The sequence below is a fragment of the Centroberyx gerrardi genome, chromosome 8, assembly GCF_048128805.1.
Source record: "Centroberyx gerrardi isolate f3 chromosome 8, fCenGer3.hap1.cur.20231027, whole genome shotgun sequence".
In the NCBI taxonomy this organism is placed as follows: domain Eukaryota; kingdom Metazoa; phylum Chordata; class Actinopteri; order Beryciformes; family Berycidae; genus Centroberyx; species Centroberyx gerrardi.
This window is the reverse complement of record NC_136004.1, coordinates 14,094,155-14,118,315: the sequence shown is the minus strand read 5'-3', so window position 1 is coordinate 14,118,315 and position 24,161 is coordinate 14,094,155. Positions and strand designations below refer to the sequence as shown.

At 46.2% G+C, this 24,161-nt stretch overlaps 1 protein-coding gene across 1 annotated transcript in view; it reads right to left on the bottom strand.

Annotated features, from left to right (window-relative positions):
• Positions 1–24,161, bottom strand: part of arb2a (ARB2 cotranscriptional regulator A) — a 155,279-nt gene that overhangs the window by 83,851 nt on the left and 47,267 nt on the right. The window contains exon 7 of the mRNA XM_071927504.2: positions 10,060–10,278. Within this exon, the coding sequence (XP_071783605.1) occupies positions 10,060–10,278 (219 nt within the window). The remainder of the gene's footprint in view (positions 1–10,059; positions 10,279–24,161) is intronic.

The following is a 24,161-nucleotide window of genomic DNA, read 5'->3' as shown; positions in this document are numbered from 1 at the left end:
TGCAACAGCAGGCAACTCCTCTCTGCCCTGCCCTTCTGCCATCAATGTTGTGTGTGTGTGTGTGTGTGTGTGTGTGTGTGTGTGTGTGTGTGTGTGTGTGTGTTTGCCTGGGTGCGTGGAGGGGCTGGCTGAGGCAGAGTTGTCTGTCTGAAGGGCTGTGACATCAAAGTCCTTTGAAGTCTCCCTCCCCTCTCCTCCGCCATGTCACCCTTCATCTACGAAGCCCATTTCATTACCCTGCCTGCCTCCCTGCCCTCCCGCCTTCCCTCCCTCCATCCCTCCCTTATTCCTTTCCCCCTTTCCTTCTCTCCTCCGCTGATGCCACCTGTTCTTACACTCCTCCTTCTCCTCTTTTGTCCACCACTCCACCCAGCCCTTAATGGCAATGCCTGCAATGGAGGCAATGAGGGGTTCCCACTGTACATTCCAACATGTGTGTTTATGAAGGTGTTTGTGTGTGTTATGGCAAAGTCCATGCGTGTAATATCATATGCCAACAAAACTTCTTGACTGTCTGAGGACAAAATTGAGTAATGACTGACAAGATATCATGATTTGATCCATGTGAAACATTTTTAGACAGAGGTCAGTGCCTGCACACAGCTTGAAGGGAACATTGGTCCATGTTTTGCTTGATCTGTGCTCTCTATTACAAGACAAAAACTATGACGTCAAATTTGGACTAACTTGGGCAAATCGTGTGCCACATCTGGCCATACCGTACCTAATTGATGTCCATGTTATCTAGCCATAAATTCATCCTTGTGTTGCTGTCGTCACGGCAGACAGGTGAGCACCCCCACCCCCCAACCCACCCCACCTCAAAAGTGGAGAGCACAGTGTTACAACGCCCCCCCCCCCCAACACATACACACACACGCACACACATTCTTCGCCACCACCCTCGGCGGCAGGCCTCTGTGTGATTGACTACCTGGCATGGTAGCGTAGTGAATTATCTAAACAGCATTTGCATATTGTTGCAATTATTTCCTGGGGTTAATTAGCTGCAGTGGAGCACGCCGCCCTGCGAGACCGGCTTCCTGTCACCAGCTCTCACACAGTTTTATACCTTATTTATTTATTTTCCACATTTTTCCTCAATGTTCGTGTGTGTGTGTGTGCGTGTGTGTGTGTGTGTGTGTGTGTGCGTGCATCTGCCAGCGCTGTCAGAATAGGGTCCCCACTGCACACCTGTTGCCAGCATCCTTCAGCCATGACTGTCAAGGGACAGGTGAAGGTGTGTACTGTTTGTGTGTGTGTGTGTGTGTGTGTGTGTGTGTGTGTGTGTATTGAGCATATAGTGATCCATACTCTCCCCTCAGAGAATATAAAATACGAATCTGCCCCCTAGACAGTCCAGACGACCAGACAGTCTCCAGATGCTGACAGCCAACTATTATCAAATAGAAAGAAAAATGTGGAGAGAGAGAGAGAGAGAGAGAGAGAAAGAGAGCGATATAGATTATTGAGGGTATACAGTATATCTGTGTGTGTGTGTGTGTGTGTGTGTGTGTGTGTGTGTGTGTGTGTGTGTGTGTGTGTGTGTATGTGTGTCTAGCTGAGGGAGACAGCAGTGTGTTGAGTAATTCTCTCACTCTGAGAGTGGCTTGACAGGTTCTCTCAGCACTGGAGTTAGCATTCGCTGACATGTTGCCCGATACACACACACGCACGCTCATTGATACGCACGTACATCCGCGCATAAAGAACTGATGTGCATTTATTGTCAGTCATCACGGTCTCCAAAGCAGACAGCTCACTAAAGTATAATCCTATCTAAGTGCTTTCACCACACAGCTAGGGACGACTAATATATACTCAGAGACGAGACAGCTCAGTCAGTATTATATTATACATAAAGTTTTTACACAACCACAAAGGCTGCAGTCACTTAAGTATAATGCGGTTTTAGCCATCTAAAATGTTGAAGGTATGATGCAAATTCCTGTACGGTCAATCTACAGAATGCTGATTATGTGTGATACCTTACGTCACCGTGAAAACTGCTAGACAACCTGCTACGCCACATTATGTGTGACCATCTAGCCCACTTTGCTGTGTGTAACTGGTTCCAACTGTGGGTCGTTTGTTGAATGTGTTTGCCGTTCAATTGTCCAGTTTCAAGAATTTGTTCAATTTAGCACTTTCCATTACTCAGCCGTCAACAACTCACACTGCAATCCAAAGAAACACATACACGCGCATGGACACACACAGACACACACACACACACACGCACAGACACGCTCCGATGCATGCACACACACACACACACACGGACACACTCCCCTGTTTCTTCAGAAGTTGTCCGGTCCAATTCTTGCCCTGTGTTTATTCACCGTAATGAGAAGCAGGGAGAGGAGAGCAGAGCAGAGAAGAGAGGAAAGGAGAGGAGAGGAGTGCACTGCAGCCAGAATAACAGCCCCAACGCCAACACAAACCCAGTGTCCGACCAACACAGGAAACAATGAATCTAACAACATCAACACACTCTGACAAACAACCGCTCCAGACCTCCCTGCTCCTCCTCCTCCGCCACCCCAAAGCACACAGGACGTCAGAAAACTTCTGCGGAAGCTGGAAATTCTAGCGAGGGAGACGGTGAGGACTGGGGACTGGAAGGAGTCTAGTGGATGAGAGCCATTATACTTTTTACACTCGCAAACTTTTCAGTGAGAGCCAACAGTGTCAGGACGGTGTCACGGGATCCCTAAACAGCTTTATTGGGTTTGGGCTATTTTGTTGGGGCAGCGCTGGTTTCAATCTAGCAAAAATGTCGATAACTATTTTCAAAGTGTTAGAGCGAGAGCTAAAGCATATTGAAAAGTAACACAAACACGCAACAAACAACAAATATTCCCCCAGAGTTTCCTCCCACCTGGAAAGAGGTAGAAACAAATTCCTGCACCAGTCTTCGGGTGCTCATACACACACAAAAATACACACACAAATACACACACCAAGACTAACGGGCTGACCGATCTCTCCCTCCCTCCCTCCCTCCGCTCTCAGGCCACACACTGGGTAAACCCACCTGCAGCCTCAGTCATTAGACTATTTAATATGTCCTGATCAGCATGGAACAGAATTGTTTTCATTTGGCCTAATGATTAAATATTAAATAAGCAATGTACGTAATTACATGTTTGGTATTAGCACAGAGGCTATTAGAGTGAGTTAGTTTGTGTGTGTTTGTGTGTACGAGAGCGCGTACACGTCTGTGCGTCTCCACGCGCGCTATTAAAAAGTGGACCTCAGCGACACCTGTTTGCAATTGCATTCTAATCAATGTCTGGGACGTGCACTCCTTCGCCACCCCTCTCCCTTTTTCTCTCCCCCCTCCTGTCTTTGTTTCTTTCTTTACTCTCTTTTAAGGCAGACAGAGAGCTGAAGTTAGCTAGAAGCTGTCTGGGAACTGATGGGTCTGGTAGAGTGGGGGAAAGGAAGGTATGGAGCAAATTAGCAGCAGAGATGGGAAAATAATGACTGTGGCATTGTGGGTAATTAGCAGGTATAGTACCTATGGAGAGTTGGGAATATAATGATGTGAGAAAGAGACAGAGAAAAGGGAGAACGAGGTGAAAAACGTGTGCGAGACTAACAAGAGGGGGAGACACTGTGTGTGTGTGTGTGTGTGAGTGAGAGAGAGAGAGAGAGAGAGAGAGGGAGAGAGGGAGGTATGTGTAGGTGTGTTATTGCACTTTGCTGGTGGGGGGGTGGGGGTCTATATAAAGAGAGAGCAAGGGAGAGAGAGAGAGAGAGAGAGGGGGAGAGAGAGGCAGAGCCAGAGAAAGGAGAAAAACTATAGCGTACATGTCATCCCACGTGCAGATTAGCGTGCTCAGACTGTATACAATAAAATAGCGTGACCTTGGTGGGGTCAGTCTGCTCTGACAATATTTGCCAGGGCATTGTTTCAAATCAATAACTCATTAACAAAGTACAAAGGAAGTTGCTGTGGGTTTGTGAGATTCTTTATTAGAAAAGAGCGGCTGCGGGCCAGAAAGGTCATCGCTGTGACATCTCGGCTAGCCTCGCGCTGCCGCCCGGATTGTCAGGTGAAATTACTGCGAGCCATTAATTGACATAAGGCAAAGGAGAGCGGGCAGGCAGACAAGGCTGTGTTTGTTCCAGGATGACCCTGAGGTGCCGTGTGTGTGCGCGTTTGTGTGTGTGTGAGCGTCTATGTCTGTATGCGGGTCAGCCTGTATCCACGTCAGGGTTGTGCGCAGAGAGAAAGTGAGAGAGAGCAAGAAAGAGAGAGAGAGAGGGATAGGAAGAGAGAGAAAGAGAGAGAGAGGGAGAGAGAGAGAGAGAGAGAGCGCTAGCTCAGTGGGTGGGGAGGTGCGAGGAAGGGCAGGATGGATGTGTTTGATGGTTGACCTGACTAGAAGATTGGGAGCAGGGATCTGAGACCAGCTACACTGGTTCTGCCCTGAGCAAACACACACACACACACACATACACACACACACAGGTATGTATATACACACACACACACACACTACACACTCTGCCATACTTACACACACAAGCTCATAACACATATCCAGACATGCTTGCACATACTGACAAGCACAAAATCTACCAGACCTGCAGAAATTAATGCAGCCAAATGCACTCAATGATACAGTAAATTCACCAAACACAAAAACATATTCCTGGATTTAAAACACTCCACACACTGCAGTGCACATGTATTGTGGCTTTAAGGACACATAGACATAGTTCGTACACAAAGATACATGCGCACAGTGTAAATGTTCTCTCACACACACACACAAGCGCAAATACAAAGATGGCATCTAGCCAATTCGTTCTCTGCAGCATGCAGGTGAGCTGCCCTCTAGTCCTGGCCATTGACCTCTCCTCTGACCAAGTTCAGAGGTTAATCAAGTCCCTAGCTGTCCTTGGATATGCTGAGCCTTACTCGGTGGTACGACCACAGGTCAAAGGTCAAATAAACCCTGTCTGTATAATTGCCCCTGGGCCACAGATTGGGGCAAAGGGGTGAAGGTGACAAAGAGCACAAACCCAGGCCCATAGAGAAACACTGTAGCACCAAGTGAAATGCAATTATCGGGCTGTGTGTTTTTGTGTGTGCGTGTTAATGTTTATAATCAAGTTTGTGTGTGTGTGTGTGTGTGTGTGTGTGTGTGTAGGTGTGTGAATGTGTGTGCGTGCACGTTTGTGAATCCTCTGGGCATTTTGTAGTACAATGTGGACACGGGGAAACAGGACATCTGCTAAACACAGACAAGGACAAGGATCTCAGCCGGCCCCAGTGGACGGCTGCAGCGGGGAACATGGGTCATGGAGAGGCAAGACCTAAATAATGGATGCTCCCTCCTTTAAGAAACAACACTCTGTATGGTCCGCAACATTCAGATCAGTATGACACACACCCCTGTCTCTGTCCCACATCTGTCACCTTAAAATGGAGGTCACAACACTCCAAGAATCCCGAGTCTGGACTGAAGACAGAACGACTTTACAAGGCACGAAATGGAAAATACAATCCAATGTGCAGTGGTGAAAAAAAAAAAAAAAAAGAACATTGTTAAGCCAAGCCACAACACATGTAATGCAACGAGCAAGTATACCATGTGACCAAATGAGAGCATGCCATTTCACTAGACATATATAAAACTGCGAAATGGACAAAGAATGGGGTCTAGGTCTAGGTCTAGGTCTTTATCAACAAGCGAAGGACAATATTAGCATTATCCTGGGGACACGATACAGGGTGAGTTGTTTATTGTATATCAATTGCATAGTATTAAATAATAAGGAACAATAAAAGCCTTATTGTCCTACCCATAATAGACCATCTTATATGGAATCTAACCAGAGGTGATGGCTATATACATGGGAATAAACAATGCCTTGAATGAAAACACCGGGACACTGAAGAGCCCCAATACTTTCTTCCCCATTGTGGCGTGATTGTGCCAAATGAATGATGGTAGAGAAAAGCAGAGAGATGTCGTAGCGAAAGCATTCGAGGTACTCAGGTCTCAATCATACAGATCTCTCATTCTTGAAGCTGCGCTGGTGCTCGAGAGCTGAATATAGCGGGAGAGAAAGAAAAGAAAACGTAGCCTCAATCTGCTACTTCAAAACGCTATAGGAGTGAGGGCCTCTCTCAGTGTCTCTCTCTCTCTCTCTCTCTGAACATTTAAGAAACGTAACAATGTGAGATGTTAAAAGGAGAAGCAAAAAAAAGTAGGAGAGAGAGAGAGAGAGAGAGAAAAGTATTCCAGTCATTTATAAAAATAAGTGGTGCTTAAAGAAAGGCGCAGCTCTGTTTTTTGTCCCCTTTGCTCTTTTTTTTTTCCTTCTTCTTTCCAGGGCCTGCTGGCCTAATCCCAGCCAGCCAGCCTTGGGTGAACTCTTTGGAAGCTTCTTAAGCCCATGAATGTGCCTTTTGTTCCTGCCATTCCTCCGCTTGGCTGACAGAAAATAGCTAACTGGATTACTGCTAAAATTCAGAGTAAAGTGAACTCCCAAACTTCTATATGGCAAAGTGCTAAGAAAGCGCCCCCCTCCCCTCTACTATCCTCATCAGCATCCCTCCTATCAGACTTTCTATCCCTCCATCCCTCCCTCTGTCCTCTCTCTTTCTCTCCCTCCTTCACCGACATCCCCCTAAACATGGGCCAGTGGTGTGTGATCTGGAGGAGAGGAGAGGAGAGGAGAGGAGAGGAGAGGGATTAGATAAGGTTGAGAGGTTGCACACTATGAACCCAAGGCTAAAAAGTAAGAATCCTAAAAGCAGTTAAGAGCTTATTAATGTGTGTAAGGAAGCGTATTAATCAACTCAACTCTATCTGGGGGCCCGATATGTGTGTGCATATGTGTGTGCATGCGTGTGTGTGTGTGTGTGTGTGTATGTGTATGTGTGTGTGTCTGAGTGGCTGTGTGCAGGTGGTCCTGCAACTCCAACAGTGGGGGTTAGAGAGGGAGGTGTAGGGTTTAAAAGGGTTTGGGTTTTGTGTGTATGTGTGTGTGTGTGTGTGTGTGCGCGCGCACGCACGCGTGTTGGGGGTGCTGCTAAAATACATGAAAATAGCCCTGCTAAAGAGGTTTGATTTGATCTCCCACCCACCCTGACTAAGAGAGGTGAAGAAGAAAGACACCCTCACAAGAATCACAGCGCAACCACACACACACGTGTGCACACGCACACACACAAATCTCAGTTCATCTCTTTTTTTCTCCACCTCCTTTACTCTTTTCTCTGTGTGCCAGTATGTGTGTGCCTTTGAGTGCGTGCATGTGTGTGTGTGTGTGTGTGTACGTGTATGTGTGTGTGTGTATGTGACAGCTTACTCCGGGGAGGACAGAGGCGGAGCAGTGGAGAGTAAAGCGGTGCAGAGGAGGAGGCGTGGACGATAGAGAGGGGAGGTCATACACACTAACATCCTGCTGACTCCCGGGTCACAGGTCAGAGGTCAGGGGGCACCAGGACAGAGCCGACATGGTCACTCACTCATCTTTATCCCGAGTCTCGCAGTCCCTTCATCTAACGACAAATGGATTTGGCTGCAAACTCTAAACGTTCTCTGTGACCCCCAGTTTTCTGGCTAATGAGGACAATTTTGTATTAGCCTGATCTGAGAAATACAAGCCACAGGCAGCAAATTTCATCTCTCTATTCTTCCTTAGCCTCAAATGCCACAGCACTGAACACTGTTCTGGTGTCCACTGCTGAATAAATGATCAGTGTGCTAGTTAAAAGTATATCAAACAGGAAAACACTGAAGTTAGTGTGGTATTTTCTTAAATCCTTTCTTAAATGACTACTTAAATCATCCGTCCTGAGTTCTATCCCACGGACTCAGTTGTAAAAGCTAAGACGATGTTTCACTGCACAGTAATACACTATAAGAGACACTGTGGCCTAATACAGACAGAGCACCACTGCAGCCTCCTGCCCTCGTCTCCATGCATCTGGCCCTGTCCAGCATGCATTATGCAGGCACGGGGAAAGCAAGGCGAGGCCAATATCAAAATGTGAATAATATTGCACGACTCCCCAGTAGAATAGGGAAACCTTGGTTGGGACCGCGCTAATGATCTCACGCTGCTAGTGTTACGGAGTGTTAAAGGTTTCAGGCAAGAGGAGGGAGAGGGAGGACAGAGCCAGAGTAGGAGACGGAGAGATCGAAGAGAGAGAGCGAGAGAGAGAGAGAGAGGGAGGAAAGGAGGAAGAGAGAGATCATTATGTGATTTGAGAGTCCTTCAAGTTACACCTTCAAGTTAAAACATTTAGTAAGGTGTTAATATGAGCTCCTCCACGTCATCTTAAGTCTGAGAGGACATGGAGAGCACTATCAGACACACACACACACGCGCATGCACACACGCACACACACACACCTGTTCCCTGAAGTCATAATGGTAATAAACCAAACTTGTTTACATGCAATAAGCAATAGAACTCACATAATAACTCAGCTATAATAATAATAATAACTCACAATAAGACAGCTACACAAAATACAGTGATTGATTCAATCAAGCAGAGAGCTGACAGCAGATGCAAGTTAGTTTACTGTATTACTGTGAAAAACATGAGGGATTGTTTACCACAACTCCTCTATAATGTCACAAAGTGTTAAGTACTCTACTATGGTAGTAGGGCCTATAAAGTTCATCTTTAAGGCAGTATGGTGGGAAAACCAGTGCACATTCAAGGCAGTACGATAGAGTAAGATAGCACTGCAGCTAATTATCCCTTATTAGAGTGTGTGTAAAGGTACTGTCAGGGGGGTGTGAGAAAAAAGCCTGCGTTGACAGCTCACACACCGCCCGCTAGTCCCACAGCAGCCCTAACTCTTGTCAGACACCAGAGACTGACGTCTTTCACACACACACACACACACACACACACGCACACACGCACGCACGCACACACACAAAAACACACACAAACACCCACCCACACGCTCAAATGTACACGCATTACTGTGACGCTACTGCCATCAACCGAAGTAAGACAAAGATAATCGATGAACACTCTTCTCATATTAAAGCTTGCAACGGGAAAACTTCTGGGTCACCATGCCCTTAATTTTATCATCTTACTGCATGAGAGCCATTAAGAACGAATGACAGAATATTAAATGTGGTGACAAACTGCCTGGACCTTATCGAAGTGGCAAAACAAGCTGTTCGACGGCAGGGGTGAAACAAAAGCCATCTATGAGGAACAGAACATTGTTTCCATTTCTCATCACTCTGGCCATATTTATTTTGATAATGGAGCTAGATTTATGCAAAGGGTTCATTTCCTTTGTTTGACCACATGGTAAACTGCCCGAGCTAGGTGCCTCGAGGTAGGTGTGTGTATGTGTGTGTGTGTGTGTGTGTGTGTGTGTGTGTGTGTGTATGATTAGGGGGTGTACGGTCAGTGTAGCATGATAAGAATGTTGCAGTGTGTTTGCAGAGTGTGTGTTAGGGAGATAATAATCCCAGCGGTCAACAAGAGTGAAGGGCCAGAGCTGCACTGACCAGCCCACCATCTGAGAGAGAAAGAGAGAGAGAGAAGAGAGAGAGAGAGAGAAAGAGGGAGAGAAAGAGAGAGAGAGAGGGAGGACAGCCATGTGGTTAACACTTGCTCACTGAGAGGCGACTGGAGCTCGGCCAACCTCTTCACACACAGGCTGACCACACAAGAGCCTCTCTTTCTCCCTCTGCCTCCCATCCTCCCTTCCTCCCTCGTTACCTAACATTTCCTTCCTCCCTTGCATCCTAACCGCTAACCGCCTCCCTCCTTTTCTCCCGCCCTTCTCTTGCCTCTTCTATCTCTCGCCCCCGAAATCCTCCCCTCCCACTTTCTCACACACGTCCCTTTTCCTACCTCCCCCAATCCCGAACTCTCGCTCCATCCACCTCCCTCCATCGTTTCTGATTTTGCTCAACATCTCAACATCGTCCCTCCGCCCCGGCTCTCCCGTCCTTTCCTATCTCTCCTCCCTCTCTCCTTCCCTACGTCCCTCCCTTGCTCCACTTCCTCACACCACTATCTCCTTCCCTCCTTCCGCCACATACCCGTATAGTGATCCGCTCCGTCTCCCTCTCCTTCTGGGGGTTGCGGTACTTCTCGTAGAATTCCCGCTTCTTCTTGCCCTCTTTGTCGTCTTTGCGCTCCCTCTTCTCGGCGGGTTCGTCCGAGGGTTCGGGAGGGGAGGGCAGGGGAGAGGACTTGGCCGGCTTCTCCACCTCCAGGTAGTTCTCATTGGGGTTGAGCACCATCACGCCGTAGCCGTCCTAGAAGAAGAAGAGAGAGAATATACAGCCGCACGTGAATGAGAGCCGTGGCGAATCGCATCGGCTACTGTTCATATCGCGTCTGCAGCGTGTACATGAGGTTTATTTTTTTAATTTGCAGATCCTGAACAGCCATATAACTTTAGATCCACAATATCATATTAGAGCCACATATACAGTATATATCCAATTTTGCCCTGCCCACATTTGATTATTTAGTGCAAATATCACCTAACATTATCCCCCAACATGCAGGAAATGTCTCATTGCACTGAGACCAGGGGGGCTCAGGTATTTTCTTATTTTCAGAAAAGTTTGGAGGTTTTTTTTTTTTTATGTCAATATTAACTTAGTCAAACCTCCTATACAGACTACATGTTAACAGTACTCTCTGCTATGATGAAGCTCAGCGACCTTCCCTCTCAGTCTGGGTCTGCTAGGGGCTCAAGGTGTGTGAGAAAGAGCTCAGCAGTGGATATCCCCGAGCAAATAAGACCAGAACAATTCTTAAAAGATCCAGATTGGTAGATTACTGTGGGTAAAGATGCAAATCCAGACAGGAACAGAGGGTAGAGAAAGTGAGAAAGAGAAGAGACTGTGTGTCACCGCGGGGACATGACTAAGAACTAACTGGGGGATTGGAATTCAGCGACGGTGGTTTCAGCCGGCGAGTAGCATTTAGTGACTCCAAAGGCCATGTGTCACTTAATATCAAACCCAATCGATCCCACCATCACTCAACTTAAGAGTTAGCCACAACTGCATACACCGCTGTGTGTATGTCCTTGTGTGTCTGTGTGTGTGTGTGTGTGCGTGACCTGAAACTCACACAGACAGCACTCCAGATAAAACTCCACATAAATATATCATTTCAAAATCAAAACAAAGCTCCCTAAGAAAACAAAAAGACTAAAATGATTTTTTGAATAAAATTTGACAATCAATATACCACTTCAAACTGTCAAAATTGAAGTGAAGTGTTTTTGCAAAACAAAGAGAGAAAACGTTCGAGAGAGGAAAAAAAAAAAACAAGTGGTGATGAGATGAGAGACTGACAGAGGGGAAACTTATTGTGGAGAAGGGGAAGTTTTCCTGTAGCCTTTAGTGACTTTTTCAACTTTGAAGCCATTTTAATTAACCGTGTTTATTGTCCCAAGCACTCTGAAACTAAAGCAGGAAATGGATGGATTCCTGTTCCACTTTGGCCGTGCTTTACACACACCACCCCCACTGTGAATGCACACACACCCCAAGACTCAAACTTACAGGCACACGCCCGCGTGCAGACACACACAGACACACGCACACTCAGGAGTACGAAAGATATCAGTGCTGACAAAAAGGCCTTTAGGAGATGTGAAAGGGAGTTAAGAGCGGCAATGTCGCTCAGTTTCCTCCACAAGTCGCCATCACACACCCTGTCTGCTCAAGGCAGCACGTCTCCTCTTCCTTAATAAGTGTTAACACAATGTGCTTGTCTTCCGTTGACGCAGCGTGTGTGTGTCCCTCCTGTGCCCATCCACGTCAACCCCGCCACACACCCCTTCCCTCAGCACCTGCCGTGTGTTGACAACGGCAAAATGACACTTTCTCACTTATCCAGATTATAAAATTAGTCGTATTCTCACTCCATTTCAAATTCAGACATGCTCTCCTCTCCTCCTTATTCAAGTAAATAGACAAAAAAAAAAAACATTTTGGAGTGAGAATGAAATTGGGCATAATCAAATTGCTTATTATTAAATTAAATTAAAACTTGTGCGAGCTTGTGCTTTAAAAATTCTCTCACTTAACTCCTTGAATATGCACTGAAATTTCAACCAATGTATTTTGAAAATCTCCTTTTATCATTTAAGAATTTTCAGGTAGAAATTAAAAGTAAAAACTGAATTAACACATCAAAAAAGAGCTGTGTGGTCTTTTAGTCTGAGAAACAGCAAACCAAGTATCATGGTAATTTACCAAATGTGATTATGTGAATTATAAGTAAAAAAAACTATTCATACCTGTCCATGTTTATGTTTTGTATATGAATTCTAGTTAGATTATTCTCTCCAAACCTAGAAGCGCATGTGTGTGCGTGCGTGCGTGTGCGTGTGTGTGTGTGTGTGTATGTGTGGCGGGAGAGGTGCATTGGGAGAGGTAATGGGTCAGGATCTATTAAGAGGACTTACTTCAGCCTTCAGACACCGCAGAGACATCTACAGACAGATACACAGGTTCAGACACATGGAGACAGATGGATAGATGGCCGGATGAAGAGGGAAGAGAGGAGCAAAGGGAGGGAGGGACAGCTAAGGAGAGGAGAGAGAGAGACACAGAGAGAGAGAGAGAGAGAGAGAGAGAGGGTGGAGGGGGGGTGTGGGGGGGGGGATAGAGAGAGAGATAGAGAGAGAGATGTAGACTAACCAGACCCACACCAGCTTTGTGCCACTGCCCACTGGTGGCAGCCTGATAAAATAACTGACAAGACCAGTTCAGCCAATGACACCACCATCATAAAACAAGATAAAATGAAAAATAAATCAATACATTTAAAAAATCAATAAATAATAATATAAATAATATATAAAGAAAAAAAATACATTAATTAACAAATGATAAAATGAGAAATCTGCTGCACTGTAAATTTGCTGTTCTGTGGGATTTGACAAATTCGATGGTGGGACGGAATGACAGAAAGAAAAAGGAAAAGCCCCATTGAACCCAACCACCTTCACATCCCTTTGTGTGCGTTTCCCCTTTCCTCCAATCCTGGTTCATGAGGCCAAAAGTTAATGGTGTAACAACACTGGTCCAAGTGTTCTGATGCTAACCCTGAGTGGCCTAAAACCCTGTCTAGGTTTACGCTCACCCTCGCTGGTCAATAACCCTTCCTGGCCTTAAGCACACTAATGCTAACCTCAAGTGGCCCGGTTCCTAGCCTTTAGCGTCCCTGTGCTAACCCTGAGTGGCCTATAGCCTATGGCCTTTCCTTTACAGGGGCTAACGCAGCTAACCGGGCTAACGGTGCTAATAGTGCTAACCCTTTCAGCTGTCCAGTCACCCAGAAGGACATCGCTGTAAAGGCGACCAGTGTCCTCAGCGTACTTAGTCTGGTGCAGCAGGGCCGCCGAGTTCACCTCTGTGTCGGAAACCATCATTTATTTGAACACTGAGAGGTCTGTGTTGGTGTCAGGACAACACTGCTCTCCCTGTCCCGACACTTCCTCCTCTTATTCTTCTCTCCAACCAACACACATAACAAGTTTACAACAATGAGTCTGATGCCAGTGGACTGAATAAAATACATTAAGGACGCATTTCTTGGATAAATATTGCTTGCAATTTGCTCTGTTAACATCATTTTTACTCACATGAAAATAAAGCTCTATCACAAATTATGTGATTCATATTTTTGCTCATTTAATAACAAACATTTTAAAGATTAGATTATACTATATTATGTGATACTATAATTTGGCAAATTTGATATCAAATATAAATTAAAAAATATATATATTTGAGAAGAAAAAACCGTGTTATTATAGGCAGATTAAACAGCAGAGTGTCTGTGCTTTCAGCAAATCCCACAGAACTAATTTCTCCCACAGAGCTAATGTTCGTCATCCTAGTCTTTGTGTTGTGTTTTTTGTGAAAGCTAAATCTCTGCGCTATACACCCTTCTAGAGTTAGGTCATTCCGTCTTTGTGTTCTGAGCTAACTGTTAAGTCTCTCCCACACACACACACACACACACACACACACACACACATTGATAGTAGTGGGTAATTCCGATCTTTGTGTTGTGATGTGATGTGCTGTCAAAGTGTGAATCTTACACGCATACACGTTGCAAGCTTTGGGTCACCCTGCTTTTATACCACTAAATCTCTCTCTCACACATTTCTAACGTTGGGTCATATTGCCTTTGTCCTATACACACACACACTGTCTCAAACAAAAACACACACACACAGTCGTCTAGCGTTGGGTCAGCCTTGTCTTTCTGCTGCGGTGTGCAGGCTAAGTCTCTTCCCATGCCCTGTGGGTGCCCCTGTGCCACCACCACACTGAGTCCCTGCCCCGGGGCCAGCGGTCAAGAGGGTCGCCCCGACCCCTCTGAGGGGGGGCACCCCGACCCCCTTCACCCCGCTCCGGACGCTCCTTAGCGCTCCTTTGTCGGCCTGTCCCACACCAGATAGCACAACAATGGCTGCCGCTGCTAGGGAAACCGGCGCTTGTCTCATCTCGGCGATGAAGCCCTTCCTCCGTCATCTCCTCGTCTCCCTCCCTGCATGCAGCATTGTGAAGCTCTTAAAATTAGCTGCAAGCGCTTAATTATCAGAAAGTTACCGGTAAAACTATCATATGAAATTAAAAAAACACAAAACCAAACATATATGAAGTTGTGATATAATATACTGATGCATTATTTGTGGTGTATTATTACAGAATTGGAGCCATGCTCTACCGTTTTAACGAGCTATTGTCCGCACTCTTTGATGACACTGTTGTGTCTCTTTGTGGTCAAATTGGATGCCGTTTGTCCACTAGAACTCTGATGGTAACAGATCATTATTTTCCCTTCCAGTCGCATCATTTAAAGGACAGCGAGTGGTGCGTGTGTGTGTGTGTGTGTGCGTGAGTGCGAGCGAGTACACGAGTGTGAGGGGGAGTAAATAAGATGTCCCTTTAAGACAGCAGCACCTCTATTTTTCCAGTGGCGTTGTAATGAAATGAAATGTGTCTAATGTGCGGGAGTGGGGAGAGAGGCGGCCGGAGTGAGAGGGTGTTTCATCTGTGTGTGTGGAGCTCGGCGAAGCTTTGATGTGAGAGCTCTCATGTAGCGAGCAGGGCTTTGGGCACAGGGAAAAGGACAGCACTTGACAGGTACAAAGCATGGCTGATAGCGGTCACGGGTGCATGTGGTAAGGAAAGTGGATGGTATGGTTGCGTGGATTTGTGTCTGTGTGTGTGTCTTTGGTGAACGGGAGCACATAAATGCACTTCACCGCACCGCATTTGTATTTAAATGCATCTGCGTATGCGTGTAGCCGCGATTTAAAGAATCAGCGTGTAACCTATATGTGTCCACTAAAATTGGCTCCCAGCCTTTGTTGGCAGCTTACTTTATTCGTTTTCTGTCGGGGGGCTGTTAGGATCAGGGCGACCGGGCGCTCCCCTTTCTCAACAGCCACCGCTCCACTTCCTTGTTTCTGCAATACGCGGCTCCCGATTCGCTACTGTGGCTTGACTGACAAGAGGGAAAGGGTCACTCAGCGTGGCTCAACCAATAAGGAGGAGGAGGGGAGGGATGTCTGCAGGCTACAGTCGGGTATGAGGTCTGAACGAGGCACAATGGCTGACCGAGAAGAAAGACTAAGTTGGAAAATAAGCGAGAGCAAAGCGCTGCGTCGCAATTCATTCGCATTTCAGTTACCACTGAAATGTCTACCGCTGGCTGAAGCAACATCAAATACAAGCAACAAACTGATTACAGGAGGGAGGGAGAGGCAGACATAAAAAAGCAACACTGTTTTCTTCTTCAATAAAGAGGCATGAAGGAGCTGAGAGGGAATGTAAATACTGTAATAGCAAATACTCTCTCTCTCTCTCCCTCCCTCTCTCTGTCAGGGCCACCCTGCTCTGGGTGACCTTGTCTGTCTCTGTCTCTACGTGAGCTTTTTCTCCACGCAGGGCCCCTTTATCCATCCGATCCCCCTCTTTTTTCTCACTTTCTTTTTTCCCACTCCCCCTCTTCCCCGAGGCTCAGATACCACACAGATCGCACAGTACTGTCAGATTAAGTCACGGTGCCCCCTTTCTCATTTTAACACAGCACCAGCCGGAGACCCCCCGTACCCTCCGAACGCACAACTATGGCTCTCTGAGAGCGGCAGGGTGGGAGAGAGAGGACTTACTGTACCATGTAGACTATGAAAAGACATGTGCGGATCTTAGGAGTGATGTGAGAGCGGGAGAGACAGGATGTCATCAGCCTGTCAGCACAAAATCAATCATCCTCTTCATAACTAGGGATACCCATGGGGCCATGCAGGGTACAGCTAAATGATTACTAAATATTATTATCTTACAGTTTTTGACAAATACAGCCAAATATGAAAAAGTTGACACAGATAACAATATGACAGGCTAATAATACAATATACATTAAGACATGATTCACTGTTGACCTAAAATTAAGTGGTTTAGATGGGGATTTACAAATGTTGCTTCTTTTTTTTTTTGTTCCTCTGCTTAACCCCACATCCTTGTATGTTTAAGTAATCAATAGAACAGCCAACAGAACTGTTTACATAGGAAAAGTAAGACAAACTAAAGCTTCTCCCCACCTCCCCCTGAGTTAAATCTGAACAAATCGCCCACCGCATGAGTTCCTCCAGTCGTAAAGAGCACACATTTAATTAAGTTTCTCTAAATTCAACTTTTCACTTCAAGTTCAAAGACTTCGCTGCGCTCGGTGTTCGCTTCCGCTAATGTAGTCATACACTAATTTGGTCAAAGTAAATAAGACTCTGTGGTGATGATTATCTTTTTCTTGATCTTAATGAGCACAAATAGTTTGGGTCAGAACGAGACGCTAACCTTTTGAGCTAGTCAAGTAGTTGTGTCTGTAATAAGAAGCAGAGTTTTTAACCTTGGCATGGATGTCTGGGCTCATTTGGATATTGTTTATATGTGGAGCTGAATATTTATAAATGAGTTCAAAGTGGAGCAGTGGGGTGGAGGAAGTGGAGAGAATAGCACAGCTTCTGATCCCCAATGCCTCAGCTTCTTTTCATGCCCGCATTTACATTTCTTTCTCTCTCCGTTTCACTTTCTATTCCTCTCTTCCTGTCTCTTTCTCTCTCCCCTCCCGACCTGTCTATTTTCAGCACCTTTCTGCAGTTATAGACGTATAAAGACACACGCAGACACCGAAGAGTAACTCACTCAGTGCCATGCCAAGGCCCGTTTACGCATCAATTATTTACCGCGCTCAACCTCTGTGAATTTCACTTTAACCACTTCGTTCTGCTGCGTTCAGCTGCTTCCCATGCTCGATGGATGATCCAGAGGAAGTCTCCAAGTCTCTGGACACACACTGTCACGTGAACACGCACGCACGCACGCACGCACGCACACACACACACAAAGTTCGGAGGCCTGCTTCATCTGCTCTCAGCACGACACACGCAGAGGGAGGTGCAGGGTTGGGGGGGGGGGGAGGTTGCTAGATTGGGGGTGGATGTAGCATTAATCACCGTCCAGGTGGAATTTGTCAGAGCTATCGATTGTGCAAGTAAATGTTACACAAGTCATTTGTCAACTTTTTTACAGGAGAGCGGCGTGTCAGTCGCAGGGAAGCAACTGTGAATGTGAACTCACAGACACTGGGGCTTTAGGGCTGTGACACCAGGTCTGAAATCAGCTTCATAGCCACTTATCAGCCATTTAACTGACAGAATGTTTCTGACTGCTTATACCTTTAACATTATAACAATCAGACACATTTCCAAAATGAAAAAAATAAAACAGAATATACAAAATGTGTCATATCTCAACCAGCAGTGTTGCTTGGGCAGATTATCAAATATATTACACAATATATGAACAATATTTCCAGTATAGTATAATATTAAAGTATCAAACATGTGCTCACTGGTTGCCACACACACAGGGAAGAAAAAAAAAGGCAGGAGAGAGTCCTCGGTCCACAGAGGGAAAGCTATGGGGAAATAAATACAGGAGGCTTATTCTGACGCCGTTAGCATTTTGATTTATATATTCTATATTGTCTCCCCTAAGCATACACATGTATTTTTAATGAGGGCACGGAGAGATATAGATCATGGAATGATAGGTGCCTCCCTGCCCTCCTGCCTAACTATTTAATGTATAAATCAGGGAGAAAGGAGAGCGGAGAGGGGGAGGCAGAGAGGCTACAGGAGGAGATGGGGGGGAGGAAAGCAGGCGTCCCAGGAGCAACCCTGTCCTGAAGGCCACTAATAATAGTGTAAGGAAGGAAGAAAGGAGGACAAAGTGTGAGTTTAATGGGCCTCGTAAGTAAGGAATACTATACTAAATGAACAAAAGGTGATGATGATTATGAGGATGATGGTGATGAAGAGCGATTTGGCAGCTATCTCCGAACCATTTCCATTGCACCAGATTCAATTTCTAACTACTGTGAAATTTTTTGCATAAGAATGGACAAAAATACAGTGGCCACCGGCTGCCACAAAAGTGAAAATTCAGTCTCTGATGATGAAGATGATGATAACGATGACTCTGACGGCGATCAAATGTATCAGTGAGTGTGCAACCAAGTCAGAATTGAGGTAAAGCAATTTCACCAGGATGTAAATTCTTAGACAGCACTGCCAATTTATGTTTCTTCTTCACCATCTGGACAGGTAGTTAGTGTGTTAACACACATGAACACACACACGGCGGGTGTGAGACGCAGGGCCATATGTACAGACTCCGCTAGCCAGGGTCAATGGTAGGACACATCTAAACACTGCAGACACATGAACACATGTATGCATGTGTGTGTATCCACAGACCTATAGGCACACACATCACCATGGTAAGCCGATACACAAACACATCTGTGTGTGCGACGGCAAGGGACAATTTCATTCAATAATTTTTTACAGTAAAATTGTGTTTTGTTAAATTGTTAAATCGTGATTAATCACTTCATATTCAGGTCTAACAATGTATAATTTAGGCATTTAGCAGATGCGACTTACAATATGTGCAACAGTAAAATAAGTGAACATTCCTCAAGTATCAACAGGGTAAGTGGCCAGATAGTTGAGAGTGTTATGAAAACAGAAAGTGCTATAATATTAATCAAAAAAACTAAAGTAACAACACATTCACAATCCAACAATATCCTATATCATAATTTGATAGTTGCAATTTCATTTTTATTTTTGCACATAATAACTGTTGAATGATTATCGGTAAAAAAAAAAAAAAAAAAACAGCCCTATTTTTTTCATCCAACAATCCGTTTCTGACTGCTTAGTTGTGCTTAAGGAATGCGTAGGTGTGCTGCACTGGGTGTCATCTCCCAGTAATCGGCAGTCTGTGGGTGAATAATGAGACTGTGTTGTTCTGCCCGGGGTATTAATCTTACTGAACATCACAGGACCACCGTGACCTCCAAGGGTCAAAGGTCAAAGAGGAATCCCTTGACCCCTGCCCTGTTATTGTGACCTAGGAGGGACAGCCACAGAGAGAACTGGTGGTCCTGCCGACAATGCTGACTGTTGCTGTGCGAAGTGTGTGTGTGTGTGTGTGTGTGAGTGAGTGTGCACACGCATGTGTGTGACCCTTCATGAGATAAAATTTGTAATTTTATACATGTAAATTGTTCGTTCCTACCTGCAAATGTACACTTGCACACTGTGAGCGCATGTAACAGGCTACAATCATGTAACCAGCAATAAACCTGAAGGCCACAGTATTACCACACAGACACACACATCCACGACGACACACACACTCACACAGTCCAAGAGTCTGACCTCTCTCTAAGTGGAGTTGCACCACAGGTCCAAGAGTCAGGTGAGGTCGCCACAGCCAATCACAAGCTGTGTTTGAAGTGTGAAGGGTAAACACCATGGCTGCTCTGCCCTGCCATTTACTCTGCTTATTTTCACAGGATGTAACCTAGAAAAGAGGTGGCAGAGAATATAGTGTATCTGTGTGTGTCTGTGCGTGTGTGTGTGTGTGTGTGTGTGTGTTCCAGCACATTTTCCATAGTGTCATTACCACATGGCCGGGTTTATGCTTCACAGCACACACATGGAGCTACGCATGTATGTTGGAATCCCCTTCATCCTCTCGCCATACGGCCCAATACACACGTGGAGACGTCCACGCTGTTGCAACTAAGGAAACCATGCATGGAGCGACAGACATTTTCCTATTAACCCGATGTAGCCTTCAAAAACGGTTGAAAGCAATTAACCATGGAAAGCGGCTGTAAAACACATCCTCTCTCTCTCTTCCACTCTCACACACACAGAAACCAACCCCCTCAACCCCACCGCCACCACAATCCCCACTAGAACCTCTTTCAAATCTACTTTTTTTTTTTTTTTTTTTTTGAAGACCACCTGTTGTCTATTATTTTTACATACTGCTTTTCTCATAAATCATAACACTGGGTAATTAATCAAGCTGTCAAAACGGGGACCGGAGGTCACCTGGAGGGGTCGGAGGTGGTCGCAGGGCCGATGGAGGTCAGGGTCACACCGCATTCCTCATTATCAACTTGGGATGGGAGAGGGGCCGGGCAAACAAAAGCGAAAGCAGATGGAGGGGGGGACAGATGAAAAAAAAAGAGAGAGAGAGAGAGAGGGAAAGAGAGAGAGAGAGAGAGAGAGAGAGAGAGGGAAATTGACAAAGAAAAGTGAAAGAAGCTGTCAGCTGCCTACAGATGAAGACAGGGGAGGCGATTCTGAGAGAGGAGACATCACATAAAGAGGTGGAAAAAAAAGGAAAGGGAGACAAAAAAAAGGAAGGAGGCATGAAAAAAGAACAAAAGAAATCTACAAGATGTTTCTACCGTATAGACCTGAAATTGGCTGGAGAGAGAGAGGGAGAGAGGGAGAGAGGGAGAGAAGAGGGAGAAAGGGAGGATGCGGTGTCTCTTCTTCGATGAAAAAATACGGAATCAGCTGTGGAAGTAATGATTGTTATCGCGCTCTCTCTCTCCTTGTGTGTGTGTGTGCGTGTGTGTGAGGGTGATGAGGCAGACTGATATCTCTCTCAGAGGAGTGTGTATCGGTGTCTCAGTGGGTTGAGAGCCAGTTCAGTGACACCAGGGCCACGGGCCTGGAGTGGCATGTCACCGACTCCACACTACACACTGCTGATTAGATCCCACTGATTACACTGCCACGTGTACACACACACACACACACACACACACACGCTCACAGACAGACCAAAAAGTGTGCTATCTATTCTCAAGGCATTTACGTGGCCAACATTGGTAATTGTCTACTTTGGGAAATTGTGAACAGCAAACAAGAAATGAAAACAGTATTATATTTATCACTTGATGTTTTTCAACATTTTGTCGGTTCACTTTTTAATGTGTGTGTGTGTGTGTGTGTGTGTGTGTATGTGTGGCAAAACAATGTGTTGACAAGCCAAGTCAAACCCAAGTTATCTCATTACGTTGGGTGTGAATATGTTATACAAAGTTAAGGGTGCACAATCAATGAGATGAGAGAGAAAAAAAAAAACACAAACAAGCAAAATGCTCAGTGGGGGGATGAGAAAGAAAGAGTGGGACAGAGAGAGGGGGGAGAGTGGGGGGGGGGGGGGGGGGAGGTGAGGATGGGAGAGATGAAGAAAAACAATCTAAAAAGTGCAAATGCCGCGGAACTCCTCGCATTAGCGTCCGCGTCCCCCTCCCTTGCGTGGAGCGTGAATTCTCAGGCGTGGCTCGCTCTATCAAAAACATCACTCCTGAATGAGGCGCCGACCACTGCGCAAAATTAGCTGTCACCCTTTCCTCAAAATCTTTGTTAATCTCGTTTCCAGTGTTTGCGGATTTATCAGCACATGCATCAATGTCAGCTCCTTGGTTACTGAGCCGCACTACTTGGGAGAAGATATAATTAAAAATGTTTGGGGCGTGGGGGGTGGGTGGGAGGGTAGGAGGGGGGGTGGGGGGGGGGGGGGTGTGAGGAGTGGGGGTGGAGGGATTGTTGGGGGGGGGGGGTATCTGGGAAGAGGAAGGTGAAACGGCGTCTTCCTCTCGTCTCGTAGTTTCCCCTGGGAGCCTGTGGAACACCGAGCCAGTGATAACAGACAAACAGGCTGGGCCGCGCCTCTCTCTCTCTCTCTCTCTCCCTCTCTCTCTCCCTCTCCCTCTCCGGTGTCACTCGGGTCAGCGTGTGCTGCTATCTCTTTAATGACGCTCGCTCCACAGATCTGGCCGCAGTCAGGAAACTAGTCCCATTGTTAACAGCCGCTTGACACAGAGGAAAACAACAGCCAAATGCATCCATCTAGTGCTATCGGCGGCTTATCAACCATTTTACGCACAGCCACGCTACGCCATCCGCAGTGTTACGCACACGGGTCTCATGGCTGAGTGGAAAGACAAGCGAAAGACAGTGGTACATGACATGCATGGACATCAACTTGAGGGACAACCATCATGAGCAAAACAATAATCCGGACAGTCGGATCCATTAATGGCAAATTAAGTGTAAATATGACTGTGATTCTGTGATTATTTAAGTATTTGTTTATATGTTCATTATTTATTTACCGAAGAGGAAAACTAAAATACTTCGACATCTGGAGGGGCGGTGGTGAATTACTGCAGCTTGATCCTTGATACAAGTCCAGCACATCTCTTATTATTATGTGGCCTTTTCCAAACCATCACCGGCCCATCCAGCTCACGTCAAGGGACAAGGGACAGCATGCATTAGAAATTCAACGTCCCTTTCTCCCCTGCTAAGTCACAGACACAAACGCACACCCTGCACGCGCATACGCATGTATACACAAACACACACAGCAACACACACGTGCACACACACCCCTCCGGGAGTGTGGCTGTGATGCCGAGACGTCCTAGAGAGCCCTGCCACAGCAGCAGCAGGCTTCAGGGCGGCGTGGACAGGACTCTGGCCACAGACATGACAGCAAGCCAGACAGCAGCTCTGGAGGATGACAGACACATGTTTAAAACATAGCGCATAAATGCAATCCCCTTATGAGATGACACCTACTGTAGTGGCCCTCTGTCTCTCCCGACGGGCCGCAGTGTCAAAGGATGCGACAACTTTGCGCGTGAATACGTATTGCTGAAATCGGACGGGAGAATAGAGGAAAAAGAGTGTGTGCGCTCTTAGCTTGCACGTGGGAAAGCCAGCAGGAGCGGGTCAGATGGTAGTTGAGTATAGGCACTTAGGAAAGGCTAGTAGCACTGAGTCTGCCCTTGTCTACCAGCTCTCTGTCTGTCTTGCTGCTTTCTCCCTCATTACGGCGGGGAGCAGCCACGGTGATCCGGACCGGAGTTCACAGGTCCCAGGGGCCAGACTACAGCTGTCCCAGGGCAGAGGCCTATCTCTGGGGGAGGGCGCGGGCAGGGCAGCCCGGGCCCTAACATCTCACCATGGCTGACACATGTCAGCACTGTGAGCCCAGCTTTTTATCCACGCTCACACACTCTCTCTTTCTCCCTCTCCTCCTCTGGCTCTTCTTCCTCCCTCCTTTTCTCCTCCATCCAGACCTTTAAGTGCGGTCTGGCAGGTTTGGCTGGGAGGTCGCGTATTCCCCCTCTTCATTAGTGAGAAAATGGACTCTGGTAAACGCTTGTTAAAGCCCTTACCTACACTCCCCCAGTTAATGGGAGTGATCCATTTGTGTCCGTTTCTGCCTGACAAGGCTTTACTGGAAGATTAATAGTGCGGTGTCAGGCCACGGCCACCCTCTGTCCCGTTCTCATTTCCTTTCTTCTGGGACGCACACATGCAATAATGGAGCCCCGTCTTTTGTTGTAACACCGTGATTAGCCAGGGAGAAGAAAAAAAGGAGGGGAACGACAGAATGAGAGAAAGAATGGGGGAGAGATGGGGAGAAAAAGAGGAAAGAAGAAAAGAAAAAACGCTGCTCTTCATGACTTGGTACAAGTGTAGGTTTTAAGGGTGTGAATTAAAGGCGCTTGACAACGGCAGAGTGGTGTTATTAATTAATCTCTATGTGAGGTGAAGAGAGATATAATGAATCACTTATGGATATTTCCTCTGTTTTAAAGACTGGCTTTATCTTGGCCTGATCCAGAGAGGGCTTAGACGGAGTTGAAGATGGAATGTGTGAGAGAGAATGAAAGACAGAAAGACAGAAAGAGA